The sequence below is a fragment of the Spea bombifrons genome, chromosome 6 (genome assembly GCF_027358695.1).
Source record: "Spea bombifrons isolate aSpeBom1 chromosome 6, aSpeBom1.2.pri, whole genome shotgun sequence".
Classification (NCBI taxonomy): domain Eukaryota; kingdom Metazoa; phylum Chordata; class Amphibia; order Anura; family Pelobatidae; genus Spea; species Spea bombifrons.
The window spans coordinates 47,222,068-47,249,084 of NC_071092.1; the positions used below are offsets into that span (position 1 = coordinate 47,222,068).

The window sequence follows — 27,017 nt, forward strand, 5'->3', positions numbered from 1 at the left end:
ATTTTCCTTCACTAAAGGGCTCTTCTTAACGGAAAGACTCCTGATTGAAACATTCATTGGGGGTTTTGGTCTCTTATTTTTGCATTAAACGTTATCCGCTGACCAGAAGATCACCATAGTGGAAAGTCATGTGACCTGTAAGCTCCGCCCACTGCTCAGAGATTTCACTCTGATAATCGCTTTATGGCAGAGCTTTTTCAGTCCTCACCAAGTCCTTTCTCCATTCGGCTACCTGGCTGAGTCCTGACAGATACGGAACTGGAGACGCTGAAAGGAAAGGAATATTTTGGTTCAAGAGCTTGGCCTCTAAGGAATAAAACAAGATGAAAGGAGGAGAGCGTCTGCTCAGGCTCTCTGAACTCGTCAATCTCATATTCAACTGAAATAATAAAATTCAGTACATGATGGAAGAAAGACAACTGTGAAACCCAGAACCTGGCGGCAGATCGGCCCCCATCCGGCCCCCGTCTAGTCGCCCGTTTCTCCTGCTGTAAAGACTCAAACCTTAATCAGTCGTTGGTCTCGTCTTAGATTCAGGAGCCGTATGTCTATCCCATGCATGTTTAATCCCCTCACTGTATTACCCCTCTACCACTTCTGCTGGGAGGCTGCTCCACAGATCTACCACCAAGCTATTTTAAATGTAACTTTTGTAACTGTTATGAAGGGGTTAATTTCATCATGGATTTCCAGGGTCAGGCAAATTTAAAAACAATAGATCTCGTATATAATGATGTAAAATGACATTTAAAAGCTGCGCACCTTAAATTATTATTTTTATTATTATTTCCAGGTTACTTTATTTTAGTTCAATGTCTGGCTTTGGGGGGAGTGAAGAGGGGGGCATTTAAATACATAAAGGGAAGTTTATTTCAAAGAAGGAGCAAATGTTACAACAAGAGACCAAAATCTAAAACAAGAGAATCAGAAGCTTAGATGGAATAGAAAAAGTTTTAGTTTACTGAGAGGGTGGTAGATAAGTGGAACAGCCTCCCAGCAGAAGTGGTAGAGGGTAATACAGTGAGGGTATTAAACATGCATGGGATAGACATACAATTCCGGAATCTAAGACGAGACCAACAACTGATTAAGGTTTGAGTCTTTACAGCAGGAGAAACGGGCAGACTAGACGGGGGCCGACTGGGGGCAAATTCTAGGTTTCTATTAAGATTACCCTAGTCAGATTAATGTATGTTTACAGACGGTGTGGACATTTATCTTATTAATGTAAAAAAAAGGCAAACGTCTGTAATTTGTTTACATTTCTCTCCTAGGTTTAAAATCTGTAGGAAAGCGGGACTTTATGAAGAATTAAAGGTCTGCCGGAGTTTACCATGAAGAAAAGCCGGAGCGTGATGACTGTCACAGCAGAAGATGTAGGCTGATTCTTTTCTTTCAAATATTGTGGAATATATTATTTTTTTCTTTGATGATTTAGTAGACACTAAATGGGGAGATGAGCAGAACGACCCTTAGGTGATCTGTACCTAACGGTCGAACCTCCCAAATTATCAGGGGTTAATACTCCAGATTCAGGGCCGGACTGGGACTGAAAAGCAGCCCTGGAAAAATTTGGAGACCAGCCCCATATAGTTTATCTCACGGTCGCGCTCTTTAACCACACGCACCCCTTATACACACCCGAGTCACACTATGTGCCATTCTTTTTATCTCATTATTTGTATTAAAATGCCAGAAAGCAAAAGTGTTAAAAGGCCCTAATAAATGAAATACATTACACAGAATGGGATCAAAACATTTACTACTGCGAACATTTTTAGATGAAAGAGTTCCATTTTATTCAGTGGAACAAAACACTGATCACATTATTCTTCACGATATTCTGGTAAGAAACTTTTGTTTCTTTATTAATTCATGTAGACTATTTTTTTCATATTTAATATAAGCTATGATTGAGACATGTTTGGTTTTTTTTCCTTTTATTTGCCAACCTACCCCCGAGTTATGCACATCTGCCCCCAGGCTTGCCACTCTGCCCCCCTGATATGCCTTCTAACCCCCTATATGCCACTCTGCCTCCAGAAATGCCTTATACCCCCTATATGCCACTCTGCCCCCCTGATATGCCTTCTAACCCCCTATATGCCACTCTGCCTCCAGAAATGCCTTATACCCCCTATATGCCACTCTGTCCCATGATATGCCTTTTAACCCCCTGTATGCCACTCTGCCTCCAGAAAAGCCTTATACCCTCCTATATGCCACTCTGCCCCATGATATGTCTTTTAATCCCCTATATGCCACTCTGCCTCCCTGATATGCCTTTTAACCCCCCTTTTGCCACTATACCTCCAGATATGCCTTTTGACCTCCTCTATGTCACTCTGCATCCAGAAATGCCTTATACCCCTATATGCCACTCTGTCTCATGATATGCCTTCTAACCTCCTATATGCCACTCTGCCATATAGGGGGTTAAAAGGCATATCATGGGACAGAGTGGCATATAGGGGGGTAAAAGGCATTTCTGGAGGCAGAGTGGCATATAGGGGGACACACTTACATACACACACATGCTGATTTTTTTTTGTTTTTAACACATTCAAAAAAATATTATACATTTTGTACAAAAAAATACATTATTTTACTCACGCTGTTCTCTTCTCTCTCCTGACAGGATGTCATTGACCTGACATCCGGTGCTGCAGCGAGGGGGCGGAGCTTCCACCTGCTGGGAATGTAATCTAAACGGCCGGTGCGTGCTGATGCCCCCGGCCGGAGCTACTTTAACACTTTTTTTTATATTTATATGGTAAGCAGGATCGGCTCGCCATATAAAGTAAAAAAAAGTATTAAAGCAGAGGCGGTCGGCGGCATCAGCACGCACCGGCCGTTCAGATTACATTCCCAGCAATCTGATGGCCGCATGGGAGCAGCGTGAGGGGTGAAAGGTCAGTGCGAGGGGGCGGAGCTTTCACCCCTCACGCTGCTCCCATCACTAGACTGCCATCGCACACGGCTGCTGGGTGCCGATGCGGCCGGCCGGCGAGACTGTAATACATTTTTTAAATTTAATATGGCAAGCCGGACCAGCTTGCCATATTAAATTAAGAAAAAAGTATTATAGTAGCGCCGGCCGCATCAGCAGCCGCTCAGATTAGATTTCGGGCAGCCTGGGGGCCAATTGCCCCTGGTCCCAGCCCACGGACCTGCCGGCCCACCGGGAAATTTCCCGGTATCCCGGTGGGCCAGTCCGGCCCTGTCCAGATTACTCCAAATCTGACCATTGCTGTAAAAAAAACCCCAAACTTTATTATAATCCATATTACAGCCCTAACTGGCTAATAAATATGATTAAATAACATGGGAATGTGCATTAAGCAATCTTTTTTTTCCTCTGCAGAATTTAACGGGTTACTCTGATTGTTGTCTAAGCAAATCATACAGTTCCTACGGCTATAACGCTGGAATAGACCTCTGGAAAGGAAAGAAACTGTACTCGGGGACTCTACAGTTGCCACCCTTACACCAGCGGCAGTCAAGGAGAGCAAAAACACCCGATTATATTCATAGGCCAACAACATTACCTTTGGCCCCGCCCCCGAGGATCGCAGTTACTCCCGTAGAGAGAGTTGGGTGAGTCCAATGCATCGTGGTGTCATCCTGTTTTAAAAAATACTTGCCCTCTTCCATATTTAATTCATAGTAACAGTAATTTAGGTTAACGACACAAATCCATCAAGGTCAACCTTTGCTGTTGGAGAAAAAAAACACGAATTAAAGCTATTTCCAATGGTGCCTTGGAATAGGGGAGGGGGGGTTCTTTTTTTGTTGTTGTTTTCATTTAACAAAAAATTCCCATTTAAGGCATAAGGTATAATTTACGCGTTTATTTATTTCCCCATAATGCATAACTTTGTATTTGTTGATGTAAAACTCACCCCCCCCACCTGGTCGCCCAGTGCTTTATTTTGAACGGATCTCCTTGCAGAGAGATAGATGGAGTGATTTCCAGAATTCTTGTGTTTCTTGTGAGAGTTCTGCTATGTGAACAGATTTTAAATTTTTTTGCTGGGAACACTTGACTGTCATGTGACACAAATACAGGGACTGATAGGCTGTTGCCGTAGAAGCTGAAAGGATTTTTTTTAAATATTGTGTTTTTTTATGTGATTTAACCTTCAGAGGAGAGGATGAGTTGACATATCTGCTAGTTGTTTGCTTAACATAATAGTTTCCATATATTCCCTATGGATGAGATGTTGGTGGAAAAAACTGTCTTTTACAAGCCTGCTGTACATTGGAATTGCGTAAGGAATCTAAACTCTAAGGACTGATTGTATGTTTTTATTGCATGTTTCTAATGTTAAGCTTTAAATGTGTTCTGAAATTTAGCATGATTAAAATTATTTGCAGTTTTTATTTTATATATATATATATATATATATATATATATATATATATGAACAAATAATAATATTTTTGCCTTTTCCTTTCAAAACTGCAAGAATAATGTGGGATGGTGGCGCCACCTAGTGGTCAATAGCAATCGCTACACATTTACTACCGTTTAACCATAACTTTGTTTCAAACTTGCTGATATTGTTTGTGAGATGATAAATTGTAGAAAAGTATGTATTTTTAAAAATATTTTTATGGTATGGAAGCTATGCAATGCCTGAGTGGAGCATTCTGAATCACAATTCCCTTTTTTATATTTAGTATCTAAACACAATTTATCTGGAACAAAGCTAAGTATTTGCTGGTTGTGAGCTGATTCATACGTGTTGTATGTTCATATTGGTCATTTCAGCAGCGCCTCAAAATCTTAATTTATATGCTGGATACGCTTCCCCTTTTTGTATTAATTTTTGGGTTTGTTTATTGGGAGGTTTTGGTCATTTCAGTAGCATTTTATTTCATTTCATTATTCTTATTTTTTTTTTATTTTTTTGCTTTTTTAATTTGTTTTCATTGGACATCCCTTTGGCTTCTTTAAAGTCGAAGAAAGAAGTTAAGCGGCCGAGCTCACTATAATCTATTTCTTTTTCACTCTGGGGTCGAGCTTTCTTTGTAACACAAGGTGGTGCTGCTTTCCCTCTCTGTAAATTCCATATTAGGTTCGTGATTTTACATTTTCTACAGAAAAAAAGTTCTGTTCGGACGATGGGTGCAGCCTGGAGCTGCTGACTCTCTGCTTGGAGTCCTAAATTCTCCTTAGAGACATAAACTATCTGTTACTTTCTGGTTTGTAGCAAACTTTGCCATCGGTTACGCTATTTTTATAATTTTTTTTTTTGCAGTTTTCCCAAAAACCAGTAATTCCCGTTCCTCCACTGGGAATGAATTTTTTATTCCGGAGTACGTTGCTCCTAAAGCTCCTGTCCCACTTTCTTTGCCATATTGCGTAACTGAATGCAGTATGAGAGCCGTCATTCATTGTTCTGTTCATTCCCAAACATTTCCCAGAAATTATTCTTTCATTTAATTTGCTTTATTTGTAATTTTTGCAGGGAGCGCATAACTGTCACGTGATGCAAAAGCAGGTACTGATAGGTTGTTGCCATAGAAACTGAAACCAGTCCTTTTTTTTTTTTTACTTGCTCCACATGTTTTTTTGTGTGTGGGGGGGGGCAGTTTTTTTTTTACAATACTCAGAACGTGATTGACATTAATCTCATTGAGGAGAAAAAAAAAATTCTTATAGTTTTGCGGTTGTGATGATTTTCGCTGAATGAATAATTCATTATGATTAATAATTTTTGGGAATCGTCTTTTTTCTATACGTAAAGTCAGGTGATAATGGTGGAGCGGTAACATTAGGTCTCGTTATTCACATAATTTGGCTTCCATTGCAGATCTTTGCTTCTGCTGTAGTTCCGTTCCAGATTTGATTTGTGAAACATTAGCCAAATTAAAGTGACCACTTGCATTCCTGAAAATTAAGACAGATGTTGCCTTGGTAACCGCTGTTGCCATAGAAATAATATACAGGTGAAATCATTGTGTAGCATCGGCATACTCTGTGGCCGCTCGATGCATTAACGGCGTTATTTCCCAGACCAGGCTTGGGCGACACGAATCAAAAATAACCTCTTTCATAGAAAAAATCCAGCATTTTCCTTTTATCGAAACCTTAACATTTGTTAATTTCGGCAAATTTTTCTGCACTATTTATTTTGTTCTAAAAATTGGCATAACGAATGCACGCAAATAATTAAATAATCTTTAAGTACTAGAAATACTTTGTATCAGTATTTTAAAAAGATGTCAAATCTGCGAACTGTGCAGCCAATCAGAAACCAGCAGGGCAGGAATTCCACCTCCCATTGGCCACATTTGGTTTGTTAATGGAAAGGTTCTGAAAATAGTTGAAAACCCAACGCATCTTTTAGGTGAAAAGCCAAGGGATAGTTTGTCCCACCAAGCGGCGTTTCGTTTGGAAGGTAGTCCTTTTGAAAGCAACAGGAGCGCTCTCTGCGCATGTGCGCGGTGTTAGAATACCCCCAAAGGGACTGGGTTATAATCTTATGTATTGAGATTAGTACAAATTTTAATTTTAACCAAAAAGTGTGAAAATGACAACATTTAGTTTGAAGTGATTGGAGGAATGGGGGGGAGAAGCTGTCCTCGTGCAAGGAAGAGTGATTGGCCCATGTACACACGCCTAGTGCATACGTGTCCCATTAATGTGTGTCCTCCGCAATAGGCTTCAGATTTGTACGAATTGAAAGTGTACAGAATTTTGGCAAATTCGGCTATTTACAAAGTCGTGAAAACGAGGCCAGATCCCCCACGAAGCAGATGAAAACGAAGCAAAAAGCTCAGGCCCATTCACTCACTCACACTCTCATTCTCATTCATTCTCTCTCTCTTTTTCTCTTGTTTCCCTACCCTCTCTGCCGACCACTTCTACCGATGACTTCCCCTAAAATCTCGCTGTTTCCATTGACGTCCTCTCCCCCAATCCTCCATTGTATCGTTTGCATTAATCGATTCCCGGGACGCCGGGAAGCTCGCACTTATTGGGTGGTTTATTTTCTGATTGTACATTTCCTTCCAACGTGTTTCATGATTCTAACGCTTATTTTATGCTTTCCTGACTCTTTATCTCCAGATTAAACAAATCCTTTTTTTTTTGTGTGTGAAAAAGCACTTTCTGCCTCAAAGGTAATTAATTACCATTTGTAAAATAAACAGAAACCGCATTTCTATAATTAAATACGATTGTTGAAGAATTTATCAACGGAATCATTAAAAAGCGGGAAACACATTATTTTCGTGTGAAGCTTCTCTCCAAAGATTCCGTCGACTTTTTTTTTTCTAGATTTTTTTTTTTTAAGTCACTTTTGGTTTAGGGGGCGTGGCTGGGGGTGGGGCTTTATTGAGGCTCTTTATTAGACAAAGTAGAATAAAATAGATTTAAAGGTATTTTATTTACCCCGTTTAATTTATAAAGCCGTTTCCTGCTGTTTCTATACACATTATCGGGGCTTTTAGGGCTGTAGAACCCTGCGATACCCTCATACCCAGCAAACATTCTCACCTCCTAGAAAAGAGGGGCATCAGGGATAAAGGAGAGGGACTGGCCATATAAACAGAGAAACTTGGCAAGTATACAAATCCTACATTCTACATTTGGGGGCCGACCTTCTATGATGATGATGATAACGTGCTTCTTATTTCTAAATAAATAAACCATTTAAAAAAACAAAACAAAAAAAAAACAGGTATTGCCATATTTAAAATTTATGATACTTGGTTGAATTTTAGTGAGTCGCAGGCAGACGCGTTGAGGAATTAAAAAAAAAAATAATAATTTTGGGCAGTTGCCTAAAAATCAGTGGGTTACGAATCGCATTTTATAGAACATGTGACGCACGGTTAGGGGAATTTTAATTCTAACGCTCTGTTTCTGGGCTGGTAGAAAGGGGTAGTTTGGGCTGGAAGGGACTGCTCATTATTCGGAGTCTCCTTGACAACTGGAGAGAGCGCCGGATTTTTTTTAGCACTGCGGAGACTTAATCCAGATGTTATAACAGTGACATCATAGCTTGGTCACTTGTGTTTTATCAATAGTTTGAAGCCAAGCCCAACCAAAGGGTTAATAGGGCTAGTATTCCAGGAAAGGTATAAATACCGGGCAGAATGGCTGAATGGGGGGAGTCATTTCCCCAAATGCTCCTTCTTGTGAAACGTGGGATTAAGGGGCAAATAAAACAACGGCCTATCCTCTGATTACTAGGAGGGTCACTCGTACAAAAGCGCAATTTTACTTTACTGTGAAGGTGGTAGATAAGTGGAGCAGCCTCCCAGCAGAAGTGATAGAGGGTAATGCAGTGAGGGTATTAAACATGCATGGGATAGACATACGGCTCCTGAATCTAAGACGAGACCAACGACTGATTAAGGTTTGAGTCTTTACAGCAGGAGAAACGGGCAGACTAGACGGGGGCCGAATGGGGGCCGATCTGCCGGCAGGTTCTGTTTATATGACATTTACTATCATTTTAATGATAAATCGACCAGTTTCATATAAAACCTTCTTTAAGGGAAATCAGATGCTTTTGAGATGAAGCTCGGATCGCGTTTTTTTAAAGAAAACAGATTTTTTTTGCCGATTTTCGTTATAAATGCCGTATTTTTCTAAAACAAAGCAGACTTTTTAATAAAGTAATTTTCTGCGGCGCGGCTGTCGGTGTCTTCGCCGAATCTCATGACCTCCACATGAACTGCAAAGATCAAAAACAGTTCAGAGGAACCCAAGAACGTCTTCCAAAGAAACAAATCCCTTTCATCTTGGTTTTTATTTCTTTACCGAAATATTTATATATTTTTAAAATTAAAAACTATCATTAACATGTTTGTTTTTCACCAAATTCTTGGTTTTACTGATATTCCGTGACTCCCTTGTTTAGTGATTAAGATATCATCTGTCTGTTAATGAATTAGCTGAAGGCATCTGGTTTTATCCTCAGAATTATTAAATAAAAGCAATTCTATTATTTCCGTATTTACGGTAATTTTACTATTTACTGGCAGAGAACCTTCAGAGTATAAAATTCCTCGTATTCTCCGTGCATCATATTGACATGTATTATATACCGGTATATATTTATATCTTAGCTTAATGATAGTAAAATATGTCAAAAAGATTGTTTTGTGAATTTATAAAATTATTATTATTTATTAATTTATATATTACTATCAAAATTCCCTAAAATAATTTTATTAACAGTGACTATAATGTGAAAAAATAAAACTATTGCCCCGACTGTCGTCCCATAATGGCGTTAAAGGTGGGGCATCTCATATGGGGTACAGATAGACCCCAAGTGGCCCGTATTTGACCATATTTTTAAAAGGACTCTACAGGGGACACCAACATTAGCAGTAGCCATGTGCATTCTGATTTGCATTCATTGTAACAAGTTTTGTTAAATGAATGAACTCGCACGAAAACGAGGAAGGAGCCCCAACGAAACAAATGAAGGAGAAAGCTCTGAATATTTCTCTCTCTCACTCTGCTCTCCCTACCTTCTCCTACAGTAGTTTCCATGTATCCACTTCCCTGAAATATACGAAAATAGTGGAGCGCAGAACCTAAATAGCAAAAAAAAATAATCAGATTCCGGGTTTCTGCTAGAATAATAACGACCAAAAAATACACAAAGCAAGAATTCAGCGAATTCCGTTCAGAAAACACCTAAATATTGGGGATTCCGTCACATAATACGGCCGTATATCGCTTCACCCTCCACTACATCAGAGTGCCCCAAGTCTGGTGATTCCTATCTAATTATTGATGGCTATTTTGCTTCCCAAGGAGCTGAATTGGTGAAAATGCTTTGTATTTCAACCCAAAAGAGATTCTCAAGCAATTTAAAGACTTCCCTGAGACAGAGAAGTGGAGACAGGGGAGCGATCGTCAGAGAAAGCAAGGAGAGAGTGAGAAAAAAAAACCTGTGACATAAAGGGGAACATTTAACGGTTTCACAGGCGCAAGCAGCAGAATCCGGCATAGCTGGCTCCTCGCTCACCGATACAATGTAGCCGGAGGCACCCAGCACTGTTACATTTAAAGGGAATGCAGGGAGCCGGCAGCCTCCCCTCCGGCAGACGGGGATACAATGTAACACAATGATTGTAACTTACACTCCCAGCAGAGGGGATACAATGTAACACAATGATTGTAACTTACACTCCCAGCAGAGGGGATACAATGTAACACAATGATTGTAACTTACACTCCCAGCAGAGGGGATACAATGTAACACAATCATTGTAACTTACACTCCCAGCAGAGGGGATACAATGTAACACAATCACTGTAACTTACACTCCCAGCAGAGGGGATACAATGTAACACAATCATTGTAACTTACACTCCCAGCAGAGGGGATACAATGTAACACAATCATGGAACTTACACTCCCAGCAGAGGGGATACAATGTAACACAATCATTGTAACTTACACTCCCAGCAGACAGGATACAATGTAACACAATCATTGTAACTTACACTCCCAGCAGAGGGGATACAATGTAACACAATCATGGAACTTACACTCCCAGCACAGCTGCCTTTTCAGTCTGTCCAGATGTGTGGTTAACCCCTGATGCTGAACTGCAAAACCTGTGTGTAGTTAACCTCTTCAGTGCTGGAGAGCAACTCTATCCACAACAGTAGTACAGCGCTGTGAAAATATTGAAATGATTCAGATAATTAAATTTATTTTAATATTAGACAAAGATAACCTGAGCTAAACACGGAATGCAGCGTTTAAATTATCGCTTAATGTATTGAAGATAAAGTAATTTGCCCCCTAAACCTAATAACTGGAATGCTTGCAATACCTGCCAATGAGTCTTTTCCATTGCTTTGGAGGAATTGTCGCTGACTACTTCTTGGTAGAATTGTTTTCATTCAGCCACATCGGAGGGTTTTCGAGCATGAGCTGCCTTTTTAAGGTCCAAAACCTTTATTTGGTTTCTTTTGAGCCATTCAGAGGCGACTCGTTTGGTTGCTTTCAGATCGTCGCCCCGATGACCAAAACCCAGCTGCATTTAAGCTTAAGTCACGGTTTGATGATGTGAAACATTTAAATGCGACAAGTATGCAAAAATTGAAGAAATCAGGAAAAATCGACTAAAGACGCTCCATATACTAAATTCTATATAGTTTATCTTTCAACTTCCCCAATCATTCACCCGGAAGCCTCCGTCTTAAAGGAACCGCGTAGTCCCCCAAATCATATATTTATTTTTTTAATGCATGTTTTGGGGCATTTAGCATGGATTCCAATGCATTTTATTTCATGCAAATGGGCGTTAGAAAATTAGACTTCTGATGCATTTAATTTTTACTATTTTTAGTGTTTTTTTGCTTTTTTTCATACTTACGACTGAATTTTCGAGAATACCCACAATTTCTTTACCAATCTCTGTCTAGTTGAGGCCGGGCCATCTCGTCTCTGGCTGGGGTCTCTGGCCAGAAATAAAGTTCAGTTTAAATATTCCCCACACTTGCCCCTTTTTCCTCCCCGGTAGCTGTTGAAACGTTTGATGTCTGGAGGGATACCGAGGCGGCCTCCAGAATCCCCGGCTCTGTTAAACGCTTTGGATTTGGGAACGGCGGATCAATCAGAGGCAGCGCTGAGGGGAGGCTCGCTGCGATCTCCACTCCACTCGGGGGATTTCTCTCCGGCGCATCGATTTTTAGAACAGAGAGAATGCGATTTAAAAGGTGGGAAAGATTTTGAGAAGACGGGCGAGAGCGCGGAGCAAATCCCTCATAACCCCGTTACTGCGGGCTTTTTATCTTTTTGTTCACACATTAAATGAAGTTAAAATACTCCTGCATGCCGTGATATTCCGCTGCTGGCTTATGAAAGATCCACGAGTGAACCCTGACAATATAGTGATGAGAAAAGACATGCCGCTATTTACTAATCGGGCGAGTGGTCGGTCCAGCCGATACTCCGAAAGTTGTTTGGGATTTACAGGCGAGGGCATGCAAGTGTGATGTGAATTTGCATATCGTCACTAGAAACTCAAAAAAATTACCCCCCCCTCAGTAACATTAAATAATAAAAAGGAAATTGGACCCCCCTATTAGCCAAGGGAGGCTGATGATTGCCCCACTTTTCACCCTCCCTGCGTGCAGTGGGGGTGGTAATTACACCATTGGAGGAAAGTTCCTTTGCAGAGACATGGACCCCATCTCGTGTTCCTCCATTCCTGCCGTGTGGGGTGAAATAACAAAAACATTTCAAGTGAGCAACATTTGGGTACCAGAAGGAAACTGCAGCCTCTATTCAGGAGAGTGGAACATTTACATTATGAAGGGTTGGCCCTGGGGAGTTTTTCTTACACAAAGGGCTGAGTTGGCCCTGTATAATGTATAGTGAAATCAGTAAGTCGGGTCCTGTAATATGTATAGATAAATCAGAGAGATGCCCTGTATAATGTATAGTTAAATCAGCGAGATGCCCTGTATAATGTATAGTTAAATCAGTGAGATGCCCTGTATAATGTATAGGTAAATCAGGGAGGTGCCCTGTATAATGTATAGGTAAATCAGGGAGGTGCCCTGTATAATGTATAGGTAAATCAGTAACCGGCCCCTGTATAATGTATAGTTAAATCAGTGAGATGTCCTGTGTAATGTATAGGTAAATCAGGGAGGTGCCCTGTATAATGTATAGGTAAATCAGTAACCGGCCCCTGTATAATGTATAGTTAAATCAGAGAGATGCCCTGTATAATGTATAGGTAAATTAGGGAGGTGCCCTGTATAATTTAAATGAACGGAATGATGTTCAAGAAACCACAAACTCCCTGGAATTCTATGTTTGTTTTGTTCACCCCATCGTTGTGTAGAATTGTTTTATGTTGTGTGTGGGGGGGGACATTTCAAACTTTAAGTATTTTAAATACCAGTCCTGACAAGCACAGGATCTACGCGGGAAATGATACTTTTTTTAAATGCTAAAATGACAGATTGTTCTGGGTTTCATTATATTCCGCGTGACTCGAGTGGCCTTTCTATCCCTCAGACTTCTCCTTCACCTTTCCTGCTGCTATTTGCGTTCCCGGTGATATTTTCCATTGGAACTTCTCTGAAATCATTGTAACCAAATCTACACTAAATCCAGGCGTGATTTATTTGCAATATTTACAGAGAAATAAGCGAAAAACCCCTAAATTCATCAGAATATTGCAGTCATCCGAAAACGGGAAGCAACATTTTAAATAGTTATCTTTTAATTCTATTTTACTTTTTTGACCCTGAGGTCACGGTGAGGTCATGGTGACATCACTGGAGGATTCTCTTTAACTCTGTATTTTTTTTTAAAAAAACATTTTTTTATTATTATTACTATTTTATATTTCAGAATGATATTTCTCATTCAATATATTTAATATTTATTTTCATCTTTTTTTTTTTTTTTGGAACCTTGAGAATTGTTTCCTCGTCCTCCGTGCTCTGATCTCCCTCTCCGCACAGTAATCAGAAGCAGAGCTCCACAGCCCTATTTTCCTGACTGCGTTGCAGGTTCATCATCAAAGAGTCTGCGGCCCTCGGGGGCCTCTGTTAAACATCCTTTTTAAACCTAGAACTGCCCCCGGCTGCCTCCCTTTGAACACGATAAGGTGGGATAAAAATACTTTCCAATCGAACTGTTTTATTGTTAACCTTCTGCTTTCTTCTTCCGATGGATTCGGTGACTTTGTACATAAATGTTTCCTGTACTCCTGTTCTCCTTCCTGATAGGAATTGTAGTCCATGGAATAGAGAGGATGGATACGTATGATGGGACTTGTAGTCTATAATAGGGCGACAGTGCTCATCTTTGAGCTTGACAGTCATTCTTACCGACATAGCCCAATATCTCAAGACAAGCTAAGCGTCCGCACAAAGCTTAGATGGCTTTGGATGATCTTTTGAGGAAGTTTCCACAGTTTTGGACAATATTTAATCTCGTGCCCGCCCTCCTCTAATCTGTTTTAGGTTCCTTGGGCTTCTCTTTAGTTTACATTCGGATGGGAACTTGCTGACACTGTGAATATTTAGAAATTAAGTTTCCACATTAATATTTTTTATCTAATTATGTCCTAAAGATGCATGGAGTTGCTTTTAGAAAGTCTAGATACATGGAGCCACCTTTCAGAAGAAGGGTATTGGATCAATAAGTTCCGGGAGCAAAAGAAAGCCTAGAACATGAGTTTCAAAATTAGGTCAAGTAGTCTTAGGAACTAATATTCTCATTTATTTCATCTCATTTCTTGTTATCACTAATATCAAAAATAGTACTCTTTTTTTAAAACCAATGGGAGTTTTTGCCCCATAATATAAATGTTTTCAGGCAGCTGCATATCAGCCATTTGTATGATTCTCGCTCTGTTATCTGATCCCCGATCTACTAAACCCCCCGACTCCTTATCATACTGCCTGTGGGGAACAATAGAATGGCTCAGTCTTAATCACCCAGTCGGACTCTCTGACTAATGAAAGTCTATGGAGGAACGGACTTCATTAGCATCGCCATAAAGCGTCAGCTCAGTGTGGTGTTTGAGCTGGGAAAGTATACAGCGCTGGGGGTTATATTAATGTATACAGCGCTGGGGGTTATATTAATGTATACAGCGCTGGGGGTTATATTACTGTATACAGCGCTGGGGGGTTATTACTGTATACAGCGCTGGGGGTTATATTACTGTATACAGTGCTGGGGGTATATTACTGTATACAGCACTGGGGGTTATATTACTGTATACAGCACTGGGGGGTTATTACTGTATACAGCGCTGGGGGTTATTACTGTATACAGCGCTGGGGGTTATATTACTGTATACAGCGCTGGGGGTTATATTACTGTATACAGCGCTGGGGGTTATATTACTGTATACAGCGCTGGGGGTTATATTACTGTATACAGCGCCGGGGGGTTATATTAATGTATACAGCGCTGGGGGGTTATATTAATGTATACAGCGCTGGGGGGTTATATTACTGTATACAGCGCTGGGGGTTATATTACTGTATACAGCGCTGGGGGTTATATTACTGGATACAGCGCTGGGGGTTATATTACTGTATACAGCGCTGGGGGTGATGTTACTGTATACAGCACTGGGGGGTTATATTACTGTATACAGCGCTGGGGGTTATATTACTGTATACAGCACTGGGGGGTTATATTACTGTATACAGCGCTGGGGGTTATATTACTGTATACAGCGCTGGGGGTTTTATTACTGTATACAGCGCTGGGGGTTATATTACTGTATACAGCGCTGGGGGTTATATTACTGTATACAGCGCTGGGGGTTATATTACTGTATGCAGCGCTGGGGGTTATATTACTGTATACAGCGCTGGGGGTTATATTACTGTATACAGTGCTGGGGGTTATATTACTGTATACAGTGCTGGGGGGTTATATTACTGTATACAGTGCTGGGGGTTATATTACTGTATACAGCGCTGGGGGGGTTATATTACTGTATACAGCGCTGGGGGTTATATTACTGTATACAGCGCTGGAGGTTATATTACTGTATACAGTGCTGGGGGTTATATTACTGTATACAGTGCTGGGGGGTTATATTACTGTATACAGCGCTGGGGGTTATATTACTGTATACAGCGCTGGGGGTTTATATTACTGTATGCAGCGCTGGGGGTTATATTACTGTATACAGCGCTGGAGGTTATATTATTGTATACAGCGCGGGGGGGTTATATTACTGTATACAGCGCTGGGGGTTATATTACTGTATACAGCGCTGGGGGTTATATTACTGTATACAGCGCTGGGGGTTTATATTACTGTATGCAGCGCTGGGGGTTATATTACTGTATACAGCGCTGGGGGTTATATTACTGTATACAGCGCTGGGGGTTATATTACTGTATACAGCGCTGGAGGTTATATTATTGTATACAGCGCTGGGGGTTATATTACTGTATACAGCGCTGGGGGTTTATATTACTGTATGCAGCGCTGGGGGTTATATTACTGTATACAGCGCTGGGGGTTATATTACTGTATACAGTGCTGGGGGTTATATTACTGTATACAGTGCTGGGGGGTTATATTACTGTATACAGTGCTGGGGATTATATTACTGTATACAGTGCTGGGGGTTATATTACTGTATACAGCGCTGGGGGTTTATATTACTGTATACAGCGCTGGGGGTTATATTACTGTATACAGTGCTGGGGTTATATTACTGTATACAGCGCTGGTGGTTATATTACTGTATACAGTGCTGGGGGTATATTACTGTATACAGCGCTGGGGGGGTTATTACTGTATACAGCGCTGGGGGTTATTACTGTATACAGCGCTGGGGGTTATATTACTGTATACAGCGCTGGGGGTTATATTACTGTATACAGCCCTGGGGGTTACATTACTGTATACAGTGCTAGGGGTTATATTACTGTATACAGCTCTGGGGGTTATTGCATGTACTGTGGATTTTAAAGGCTATTAAGCCCCACTTATTAGAAGTCCATATATTTTCTTTAGCTTTAAGCGCAGGCGATGATGCGGCCGCTCTATTGACCGCGCGCTGCGTCTCGTTGTTCCATCACCCTGTTGGACAGTTGGAATAATTTGCCGTTATCCGAGAAAATCTCCATAGGATGTGAGGACAAATGACTTGTTGAGGAGTTCGTCTCGGGGATGCGACCGCCACGGAAAATGTCAGCTGAAAGATAAGCAAATCTTTCAGGGAAGTCGCGGAGAGTCAAACAGATTCTCCGAGTCACTGGAAAGGTCATTCAGTAAAAGGTTTCCGCTGAGAAGCGCTCGGAGACGCGGCGGCGCAGGCCAGCAGTCTGACATGCAATTAATTCACGAGACTAATTTGTTCTGCGGATCTATAAGACAGGTGGACTTTCACGCCGTGGTTCTTTCTGTCCGCTTTATGTGAGGAATGACAAAGAAAAGACCGGGGTCCGTGTATAACAACCCCACTGGTAGAAAAAGAGCAATCTTTCGGGGCATTCTATTGGTTAACTTAAAGTGCAACCAGTTTTACAAACAAAGAACTTGTCGGCACATCGGCCCCATTCGGCCCCCGTCTAGTCGCCCGTTTCTCCTGTTGTAAAGACTCAAACCTTAATCAGTCGTTGGTCTCGTCTTAGATTCAGGAGCCGTATGTCTATCCCATGCATGTTTAATCCCCTCACTCTATTACCCTCTACCACTTCTGCTGGGAGGCTGCTCCTCTTATCTACCACTTCTGCTGGGAGGCTTGAATGTCCCAGTAAAGTAATATATTGTGAAATGTAACATTGTACCTCCCTTTATTTCTGTCTACGTTGTTACATTTGCTGGATACATTGTATCACGTCAGGTTCTGACTCATTCTTCTTCATTCCACCGAAATGACATTCATTCACTTGGCCTTCTCTCCGATTCTTCATCTTCTCATCGCTTTGCTTTTTTTCTGGTTTTTTTCAGAGGAGGAAGATCTTTTTGTGACTCGATAATTGAGATAATGCATTTTAGGCTCTGCGCCACAATTCTCAGGGTATCTGTGCGGGGAAACCTCTCCCCTGGATCCACTACACTTTAATGATCCGCACAATACTGAGAAGGCCGGTCATTTATTGCCAGACATTAAACATTTTATCAGTTCATTTCCTATTTATGTTGATAATTTTCTTTAATTCCCTTGTGCATTTTTTAATTTTTTTTTTTTGTTTAAACCTTACGTTTTTACAATTTGTGAATCAATTCTTATGGCAACTGGAAAATCTAATAATCCCTAATAACACACCTTTTTTTTATAACGTATATTTCTTATCTTGCTTTGCTTTTAATAAAATGAAGTTATTGCTTTTGCTTTTCCGGCATTTTCCTGTTTTTTATATATATTCTTGGCAGATTTGATGTAAATTTGAGTGCATTCTGCATATAAATGGCAACAGAGCGGTAAAGATGGCGTCTAGCTGGCTTAAATCTTACTTTATTACTTCGCCAAGTCATTTTTATTGTAACCGACCGTTCTATAACGTCTTCGTCTTAAATTTATCCACACGGAACCATAAGGTTTGCATAAAGTGTGGCTCTCGGCCCCAGCTTTAAACTTTTCTCACCTATATTCACCGAATGGAAGAATTTATTACGAGGGAAATAATACCGTCTTATTTTCCGTAACAAACACCCTTTTTTAATGTTTTTGAGTCTGGTTAATACATTTGTGTGAATTGCCAAAGAAAAGAAGAATTTGTGATTTTTTTTTTAAATATTGCTATGAAATGCTGTAGTTTTTATATGGAAAATAACAATTATTATTGCTAAATAGGTGTAGATAACAGCTGCGTGGTTACAGATAAACCTAATATGTTACATGAATGTAAGCTCACAAGCCGAGCCATTTTTCCCTAATGTATCGGTTAGTCTGTAAGTTCTAGTTTTGTCAGACCTTTTAAATGGAGGGACTGTAAGAACAGTTTTGGGAATCGTTGGCACTTTATAAATACAAGATAATAATAATAATAATAATAATAATAATAATAATAATAATAATTAACAATAATAAATAAACCCCAAAAATGCACTGCATAAAATTATACAGTCCAGAACGCTGGTTCCTGTCTGAGCCAATAGCCTGCAAGCCTACTGAACGAGAACAAAAGGGGCGGAGCCAAATGGCTTTGCAGAGTGTTTCACATAGAGCCATTCTGCGGAGTCGGGAGACGCTGCGAAACTTTAAATTTAAACAAATGAGCAAAAAACATACAACCGTTCCTTTTAATACAGCACAAAATTTGCAGAGTGGTCTAGAGCTACCAATTTAATCGTCCAACACGCAGGACCATTCAATTAGTTGCTATGGCGATAAGACCACTTTTTGTGCGTTGTAACTGAATCATTTATAACATCATTATTTTTCTCTCTCTCTCCCTTTATTTCTCTTCCTCTCTCTATCTATCTCTTTTTCTCTCGGTACAATTTGGATCCCAGTCTTTTTATGGCATTTTTATGGAAATTTTAGGTTTTCTCAAGTTTCATTTTCTTTGTATGCTCCTGTAAACAAACAAAAAATGTTAAAAACTGAAAAGTAGGAAATTATTTTTTAACATTACTAATTCTTTTAATAAAAATATTGGTTGCATTGTCCGGGGAGGATATATTGAAATATTATTTTATTATAATTCTTTTGATATTATTTATAATAACGTTGCAAAAAAAAAAAAAAGTTAAAAAGTTTTACCGTTAAGCCAAACAAAGGCAAAAGAAATAGAAATGAAAAAATAAAACCAAAATGTGAAAGTCCTCCGGGATTTCACACGGCGCCAGTCCTGATTGCACGTCAGTGATTAATACAAACCGTGCGTTTTTATTATTAGTATTTGAGAAATGGATTTAATTTAACTACCGCCCCACGTTTACAGCCCAAAAAGTATAAATAGAACTGCATTTATTTAAAACATTTTCTATGAAGGTCCCGGGAACACTTTTTTTTATTGCGGTTTGTAATGAGGATGTATATTTTTTTTATTATTCCAACTTAAAGAGACACACATTGATGCTCTCAAATAATGATAATTATTAATGGTCATTTTCACCAAGCTGCCTGAAAGTACACAAATTTGATAATTTATTCCATATAAGGTAAATTACAATTTACAAGGTATGACTGGGGCGGGGCTTAAATACAACTTTTTTAGTGACTGGCGATCCTCTCCGCCAATTGGAGGCCATGACACTTCGCAGGCTCCTCTGCCGCTGCCCTGGCTTCCTTGGGCACTGTGGTCAGCAGTAGAGATATCTGTGGGTGTGATGTCACAACACTTCGGCCTAACGTCTGATGTCATCACTTTTGAAATTGGCGCCAGAGAGCGTTTTCCTGTAGCCATGCAGCCAGCCCATTTTGCCCCTGATTGTTGTACCCGTGCCAATCATAGCGCATTCCTCTATCGTATTATTCTCGTGTAACCTCCGCTTGACCTTGGGCTTCCCGACTCTGGCGATGACTATTCTGACCTCCGGTTTCCCGGCTTGTTTCTGGGTAATCCTGCCTGCGCTCCCTGGGACTCTGCCCTCGGTCCTTGGAGGATCCTAACAAGTCCCAAGTCCGCTTCAACCCAAAGGCTCAACCCGACGGGGAACCGTTTGGAGGGTGAAGAACGACGGGCTCTGTCTTTTGGGACACAGTGTCCTACCCTGCTACGCTGAGCACGACAGAGCCACTTTTTTGGGCACTCACTCATTCGCACACTTACACTCTGACACTCACACTGAGGCCAAAATAAAAGACGATCTTGATTATAAGACAAAGTTGTTTTTTGAGATGAGTAGTGCATAAGTGGAACAGCCACCCAGTAGAAGCAGTAGGTGTTGATACAGTAATTGAATTTAAACATGCATGGGATAGACATAGGGCTCCTGAATCTAAGACGAGACCAACGACTGATTAAGGTTTGAGTCTTTACAGCAGGAGAAACGGGCGACTAGACGGGGGCCGGATGGGGCCGATCTGCCGGCAGGTTCTATGTCTCATTAATTGGGATGACTGCTGACCTGCTTAACATGTGAAGGTAGCTCAGAATTCAATCACGGATGATCCAGAACCGGCAAGCGGTCCGATTCATAACACTCCTTAAATCGTTTCATTCTTCCTAAATGTAAGGGCTCACCTTATACATTTCCTTAACCCATTAACATATGCGACTAAGCTATCCAAGATATCATTTAGCAAATAAAAGCACCGGGTAGGCTGGAGGGGACGGGGTTAACCCTTTAGGTGCCAACGAGCGAAGCAACGCAGGGGGGGAGGCTGCGGATCCGATTATCGCTCAGCGATGGAAACCCGCCGACTTATTTTTTTAATTTTTGAAGCTAAATGAAATGTGAAATTTCCTAATTCCCGAGTGTTCTGCTAAGAAACAGACGATGAAAGAGATCGTGACATTGCCAGTGGGGATGCGATCCAATGAACGTGCAGTAGGTGGAGGCAGAGCTACTTGGATGAAGAATTCTGAATGAAGAAGGGCTTTTATTGTTTGTTTTTTTTTCCCTCCTCATTCTTGCGCTGCTAACCAGTCAGACGTATTGCACTGAAGGGCATCGTTTCCGAAGCATTCACTATTTTGTTTCCCTCGACTCCGGATCCATGAGATTCTGGCTCTTTTTTTATTTTTTTATTGGCATTTCTGCGAGCGGAAAGAGCTTGGAACCGGGATGGATGGAGAATGATCTATGAATATTGCATGAGTGATACATTTAGCTGAGTTAATCCAATGACTATCATTGAGTAGCTGGCAGACAATGCAGACTCGGAACAAGCTAGACTGATATCCAGAACCCTGGAAGAACCCGGGATACCTAGAACCAAGATCTCCTTCTTCCAGCTTTGGCTTAGTCATCCCACCGCAGTCCTCCTCTTGATGCACCAAGGAAGCTCCTTCTTCTAATCCAAGCTTCTTCTTCCATTCCGTCCCCGCATCGTTCCACCCGCAACATTGTTTCGCTGTTATGATTTTGACCAGGAGACAGTGACGGAATATTTAAGAGCATGACCTCAAAAGAATCTTCCAACGAACTCTCCAGCCCGGATTCCGAAGTCTACATAAAGACTTTTAAAGAACATATGCATCTAGAACTTGAACTGCCCCGGCTCTCGGGGAAAAGGACAACCACGTCTCCGAAAATCTCCCCTCGCAGCTCTCCTAGAAACTCTCCGTGCTTTTTTAGAAAGTTATTAGTGAATAAGAGCATCCGCCAGCGCCGGCGCTTCACCGTTGCCCATACCTGGTAAGCCTTTTTCGGGGTTCCTTTTATTCTACTTTCAGTAATTCACTTTGATAGCAGGGTTACCTCCAGAGAGATGAGTCCTTTCTGTAATGATTTGATTGGAGTTAAGTGCTCAAAATTGGCTGCTCCATGAATTTTTTTATTTCGTTTTTTTTTCAGTAAATGATTTGAATTTTGTATTTAATATTTTTATTCCATTTATTATATTTATTAATCAGTGCTCAGCTTTATACAGCCATAAGCAAACCACTGACTCACAGAACATGATGGGAGTTGTAGTCCGCAGAAGCTGGAAGGCGATTTATTATACACAGTATATTCTTTGACGCCTGGCTAATGACATTTTTCAGACTCACGGCCCGTGATGAGTGACATATAGATCAATTTATCTCGGTTAATATTCCCCATCAGATGTTCAATTATTTAACGTGGACCTGGAGAAGCCAGTTAGCACTTGTCGGTGATTATTATTGACAGATTTGATTAGGAATCTCCGACGCCTGCAATTATCCAACAGCTGCTTTTTTTAAAAAAAAAAAAATGTAAAAAAGCCAATTAAATAAAGAAAAAAAAAAATTGCATGTCGATGAGTGGAAATCAAAAAATGTATCCAAGTCGTGGGATAAAATGTGATTTGGGAGCTGTCTGCAGATTGCCGATATATTCTGTCTTTACGTTATCTGCTGGCGGCAGGAATCGGGCAGCGGGGAGGCAGAGCGCTGCGCGGCGCTGATAACACATGCGCCGATTAGTGCATTTATACGAGCAAAAGGACAGGAGAAGTTCGTAAATGGAATCATCGGTAATCCGCGTATCTCGGAATCTAGGTTGAAATAACATTTTCTGCCGTTCTGGCTGCCGGAGAAGCTAAAATATCCCGTGACCTTAAGTCAAGGTTAAAGTAGCACCTAAAATGGGAGCTGGAAAGAGTTTGGAGAAAGCACTCATCCTCACGCTCTGAGGATCAACGAGAGGGTGGGATGAAGCTAATCATCTGGAGTAGACATCAGTGTTTGTTTGCCAGATGTCTGTTTACTTTGGCTGTTATTAACCTGACAATTATCACATATTATCCAGACACGGATACTTTTGTATCGACGTATAACGAGGAATTATCGCTAGGTACGAACCTCAGCCTGGTAGTTTCCGGTAGGTCAACGCTGGTCGTTTCGTGGAAGAAAGCTCTGAGTGTCTGAGATCATTAACCCCGTAAGAGAATCTGTAAACGCTGAGATATCTGATATTCAATAAATAAAGGAAGCGTTGGTTATTGGGAGTTGGGTCGATGGATTGGGTGTTGAGATCTAACGGCGGTTGGATATGTAGAGTCATCGCATAGGAAGGATGAAAATAATCTAGAAAAATAGAATCCCTTTAGATATTACACCTTGAGGGTGGTTATAGGGACTCTGAATACAGGTGGGCAATAAGGCACCTAGGTGGTGCAAAATGAGCTCGACCGCAGGCTCCATAACAGGAGGAAAGGGCCAGAAACTTGTTGAGAGGAGGACCTTGAGCTGCTTCGGGTCAAATCTGTTCCGAGCCAGCCCAAAAGTATTATGGAAATCATTATTTGGGAAAGACACTGAAACAATAACTGGGAATTGCGAACCTGCAAGTCTGACATCATCAATGGGGAAAGTACGGTAGGACTTAGAATAACAGAGTATCCTGGAAGGGAAATGTTTAGATGAAATCATTCAAACCACCTGTTTCTGCAAGACAATAAAAGCGACTACACCCAGGAGCCTTATGTCGCCGGCGATATTACCTGCACACGTTAAACCGGCAGAGGGGTTAACACGGAACACATTTTATAAATGTAGATTTACCCGTCTTGTCTTTTTTAAACCTGTCTTTTTTAACGAGGAATCGCCAGCGCGAACGGCAGATGGGCTCGGACGCTGGCCGATGATACGGCTCTGCAGATCTGACGAGGCAGACGCCTTCCCGATGACATTAAAGGGTTCATTCATATGTGAATAGCTGGATTATGAATGAAATACTTCACACGCCTGTTTAACCCGCCCGGAGGCACGCCTTTAGCCCTGAAAGGGTTAAACCAACATTTTTTGTTTCTCATTTATTTCACCCCACTACTACTATGTACTTTATATGAACAAACAGTAGGAGCCGTATCCTTTATGTTTACCCAAAGAGGACTATGGTCAGATACACATTCTTAAGTATGCAAATAGTAGGTTTTCCCACAATCCCACCCTGCTTACGTAATTAAGCCCGTATTTCTCCTTTCTACAGCTTTTTCTGTTAATAATGTGTTTTTTATTACTTGGCAAACATGTCGAATGTACTTATTACCCTAAGTGAATCCTGATCACGCACACGGCTCATTCTATACTAACATCATACAAATAATGATAATATTACTTATATTATTATCATTATTATTTATATTATTATTATTTTTATTATTATTATCATTATTATTATTATTTTTATTATAATTATTATCATTATTATTATTATTATCATTATTATTATTATTTTTATTATAATTATTATCATTATTATTATTATTATCATTATTATTATCATCATTATTATTATCATTATTGTTATTATTATAATTATTATTATTATTATTATCATTATTATTATTATCATTATTATTATTGATAATGACAGCATAAATGTTATGTTTCTGGGGAGCCCCTTCTATGACATAAAAAGGAGCCTTTCTTTAACAGATTAAAGTAGCCATGCAGTTAAAAATAAATGAAACATAGAGATACCTGCTAACTTTCTAAATAAGGTGACCCAGAGACCCTTTAAATATTAACCCTTTAATAACCCATTGTGAAGATTCTATTATAGCGACTCGCCAAATGTGTTAACCAAACGGCCCTCTTGGAAACCTTGACTTCTCTTTATTTAAAGATTACACTTCATTGAGTCACCTGCGTTCAAGCAGGGCTATCAACCAATTCATGCTGGGAGCAACAAGCTTGGGAGTTTTATATATGATCCTAGCAGGGAGGGATTGCAAGGAGTCAGCTTCAGACTGGGGCAAAAAATTGAGAAGTTTCCAGGAGTGGATCCAGCATTGGATTGCCCATCCTATTGATCTTTCCGCCTATGTATCACCTATTTTATATAGGGCCACGTTCCATTCTATACGGGATCAGGAGTCTGCCAGACAAAATACAAAATGACATTCAACCAATTCCTTTAATTCCGCGCCCAAAAAGACTCTTTTTCCGTGTGCTTCCTGGAACGGTTGCCTTTTCTGAGTGATTGATTTCATATGCTACCCGAACCGTTCCGGCCAAGTTTTGCGTGCGAACAGATTGTACAAATAATATATTTTAGCGTTTTTTTTAAATAAAGTGCCGCCTTCTGTTTCCAATAACGGGATGTTCCTTTTAATAAGGGGATTATCTTTTAAACGGCCTCGCTATATATTTCCCGTGGATCTTTTGTCCTCTGCCATAGAGCACATTATCCAGACAGTAAAGCCGTGTCTAGCATCCCCTCCTCCCCACTCCTGTCATCCTCAGGCCGCGGGGCACAAAACGCAGGAGGTCACTGCTCTCTACGTTCATACAAAACGCTCAGAATCCGGCATGAAGAAGCGATGCATTGATACATTTTCATTTATATTTCAGGATCATTTTTAAATATATTTATTATTGGCGTCATACAGCGTAAATCTGAAATGTAGGTATTATCAAAAGGCATTGATAAAGCACCAACATATTCTGTAACGCTGTATGGTGGGTAAACACGATCATCCAATAACCTTACCTGGGGGTCAGCCCCAGAGGTTCTGGGTATCACAGCTGGTTATGTATGCTGCAGTCTGAGAGCGGGGGTGTGGCTTTAAGCTCTTCACCACTCCCCCGCAGAGCATGAAAACCACACCTTTTGGGTATCAGGGCCCATAAGTTCCCTGAACTAATGGTTAGACAGAGAGAACCTGCTCATAAAAGCTTACAATCTAGAGGAAACGAGGGAGTAATATATTTACAAACATGTGTTATTACATAAAAAGGCAGTATCTATCCTCCTCCTCATTAGGGCTTTATATAAAGAGAAGTACATAGGATATTAGTACAATGCCTTCCAAAATGCCCCCCCCCCAATAACATACACGTTGCTAATGGCTAAAGACAATGAATGGAATTGGAGATGTGTTTGTCTGCGTGTCTCTCGGTTCTGCTCAGCGGGTCATTGATTTTATTATAACAGGTTGCACCTCCTGACATTTCTGAATAGCTTCACAGGCTTTCTAATCGATAGACGGCATATGTGGGATGTGAGTGTGACAATCCACAGCTTGTTATCAGTCATGAGCCAACACAGAAAAAAAACAAACAACAACCCAGTAACGGACCCGAAACAAATGAAAAAGAGGTGACATTCGCCAATCCTGGTAGTGGTGACATTTTGGCTCTGTCTAATAATGTCTAATATTTATTGCAATTGAAGGATTATTAGAATAATTTAAACGCCCTGTACCATTTCATTTCCTCGTGAATTCTTTAACATAACGAGCAGCACATAAAGGGTTAATCTATGCATTTAGTATTTAACATCCCAAAATAAACTCATATGCATGTTTAATATTATATTATAATATTAAATATCTATATATATATATAAACACACACATATATATCAATTGTATCAGTTATATTACTGTATACGGTGCTGGGGGTTATATTACTGTATACAGCGCTGGGGGTTATATTACTGTATACAGTGCTGGGGGTTATATTACTGTATACAGTGCTGGGGGTTATATTACTGTATACAGCGCTGGGGGTTATATTACTGTATACAGCGCTGGGGGTTATATTACTGTATACAGCGCTGGGGGTTATATTACTGTATACAGTGCTGGGGGTTATATTACTGTATACAGCGCTGGGGGGTTATTACAGCGCTGGCCTAGTTTAGTAAGAAGTTATGGGACAGAGCTGAATGAGCAGAGCTTAATTTCCTCCTCCTTGGCTTCACCCGTATTTAAAGTGCTGCTTCAAGACTAACCAGGGGCATTACCCCCCCCCAGCCACACCTCAAACTTCCTCCTCAGGTGAGGGCCGTCTTCCTTCAAAGCAAAGGAATATGACATCATATAATATGACATCATATCCTGCCGCTAAGGGTGATGCGGAAACAATACAATGGGGGTCTACACACACCTCTTCGGAACATTGGGAGCCGCGGAGCACCCGTGGGGCCAATCGCCCAACCAAGTGAAAGTGCTCAGGGGCTGCTGCCCTCGTCCTAACTCACCTGGACCGGAAG

The 27,017-nt window shown here is 40.6% G+C and overlaps 1 protein-coding gene across 2 annotated transcripts in view; it reads left to right on the plus strand.

Moving 5' to 3' along the window:
- The first annotated feature begins 1,298 nt into the window (after positions 1-1,298).
- The window catches only part of PDE4B (phosphodiesterase 4B), a 131,527-nt gene continuing 105,808 nt past the window's right edge, over positions 1,299-27,017 (plus strand). The window contains exons 1-2 of one of the 2 annotated variants that reach the window (XM_053470019.1): positions 1,299-1,376; positions 3,365-3,597. In XM_053470019.1, the coding sequence (XP_053325994.1) occupies positions 1,335-1,376; positions 3,365-3,597 (275 nt within the window). In that variant the 5' untranslated portion in view covers positions 1,299-1,334. Of the gene's footprint in view, positions 1,377-3,364; positions 3,598-21,473; positions 21,747-27,017 lie in introns of those variants that run through there. The other variant, XM_053470020.1, reaches the window with a different exon arrangement.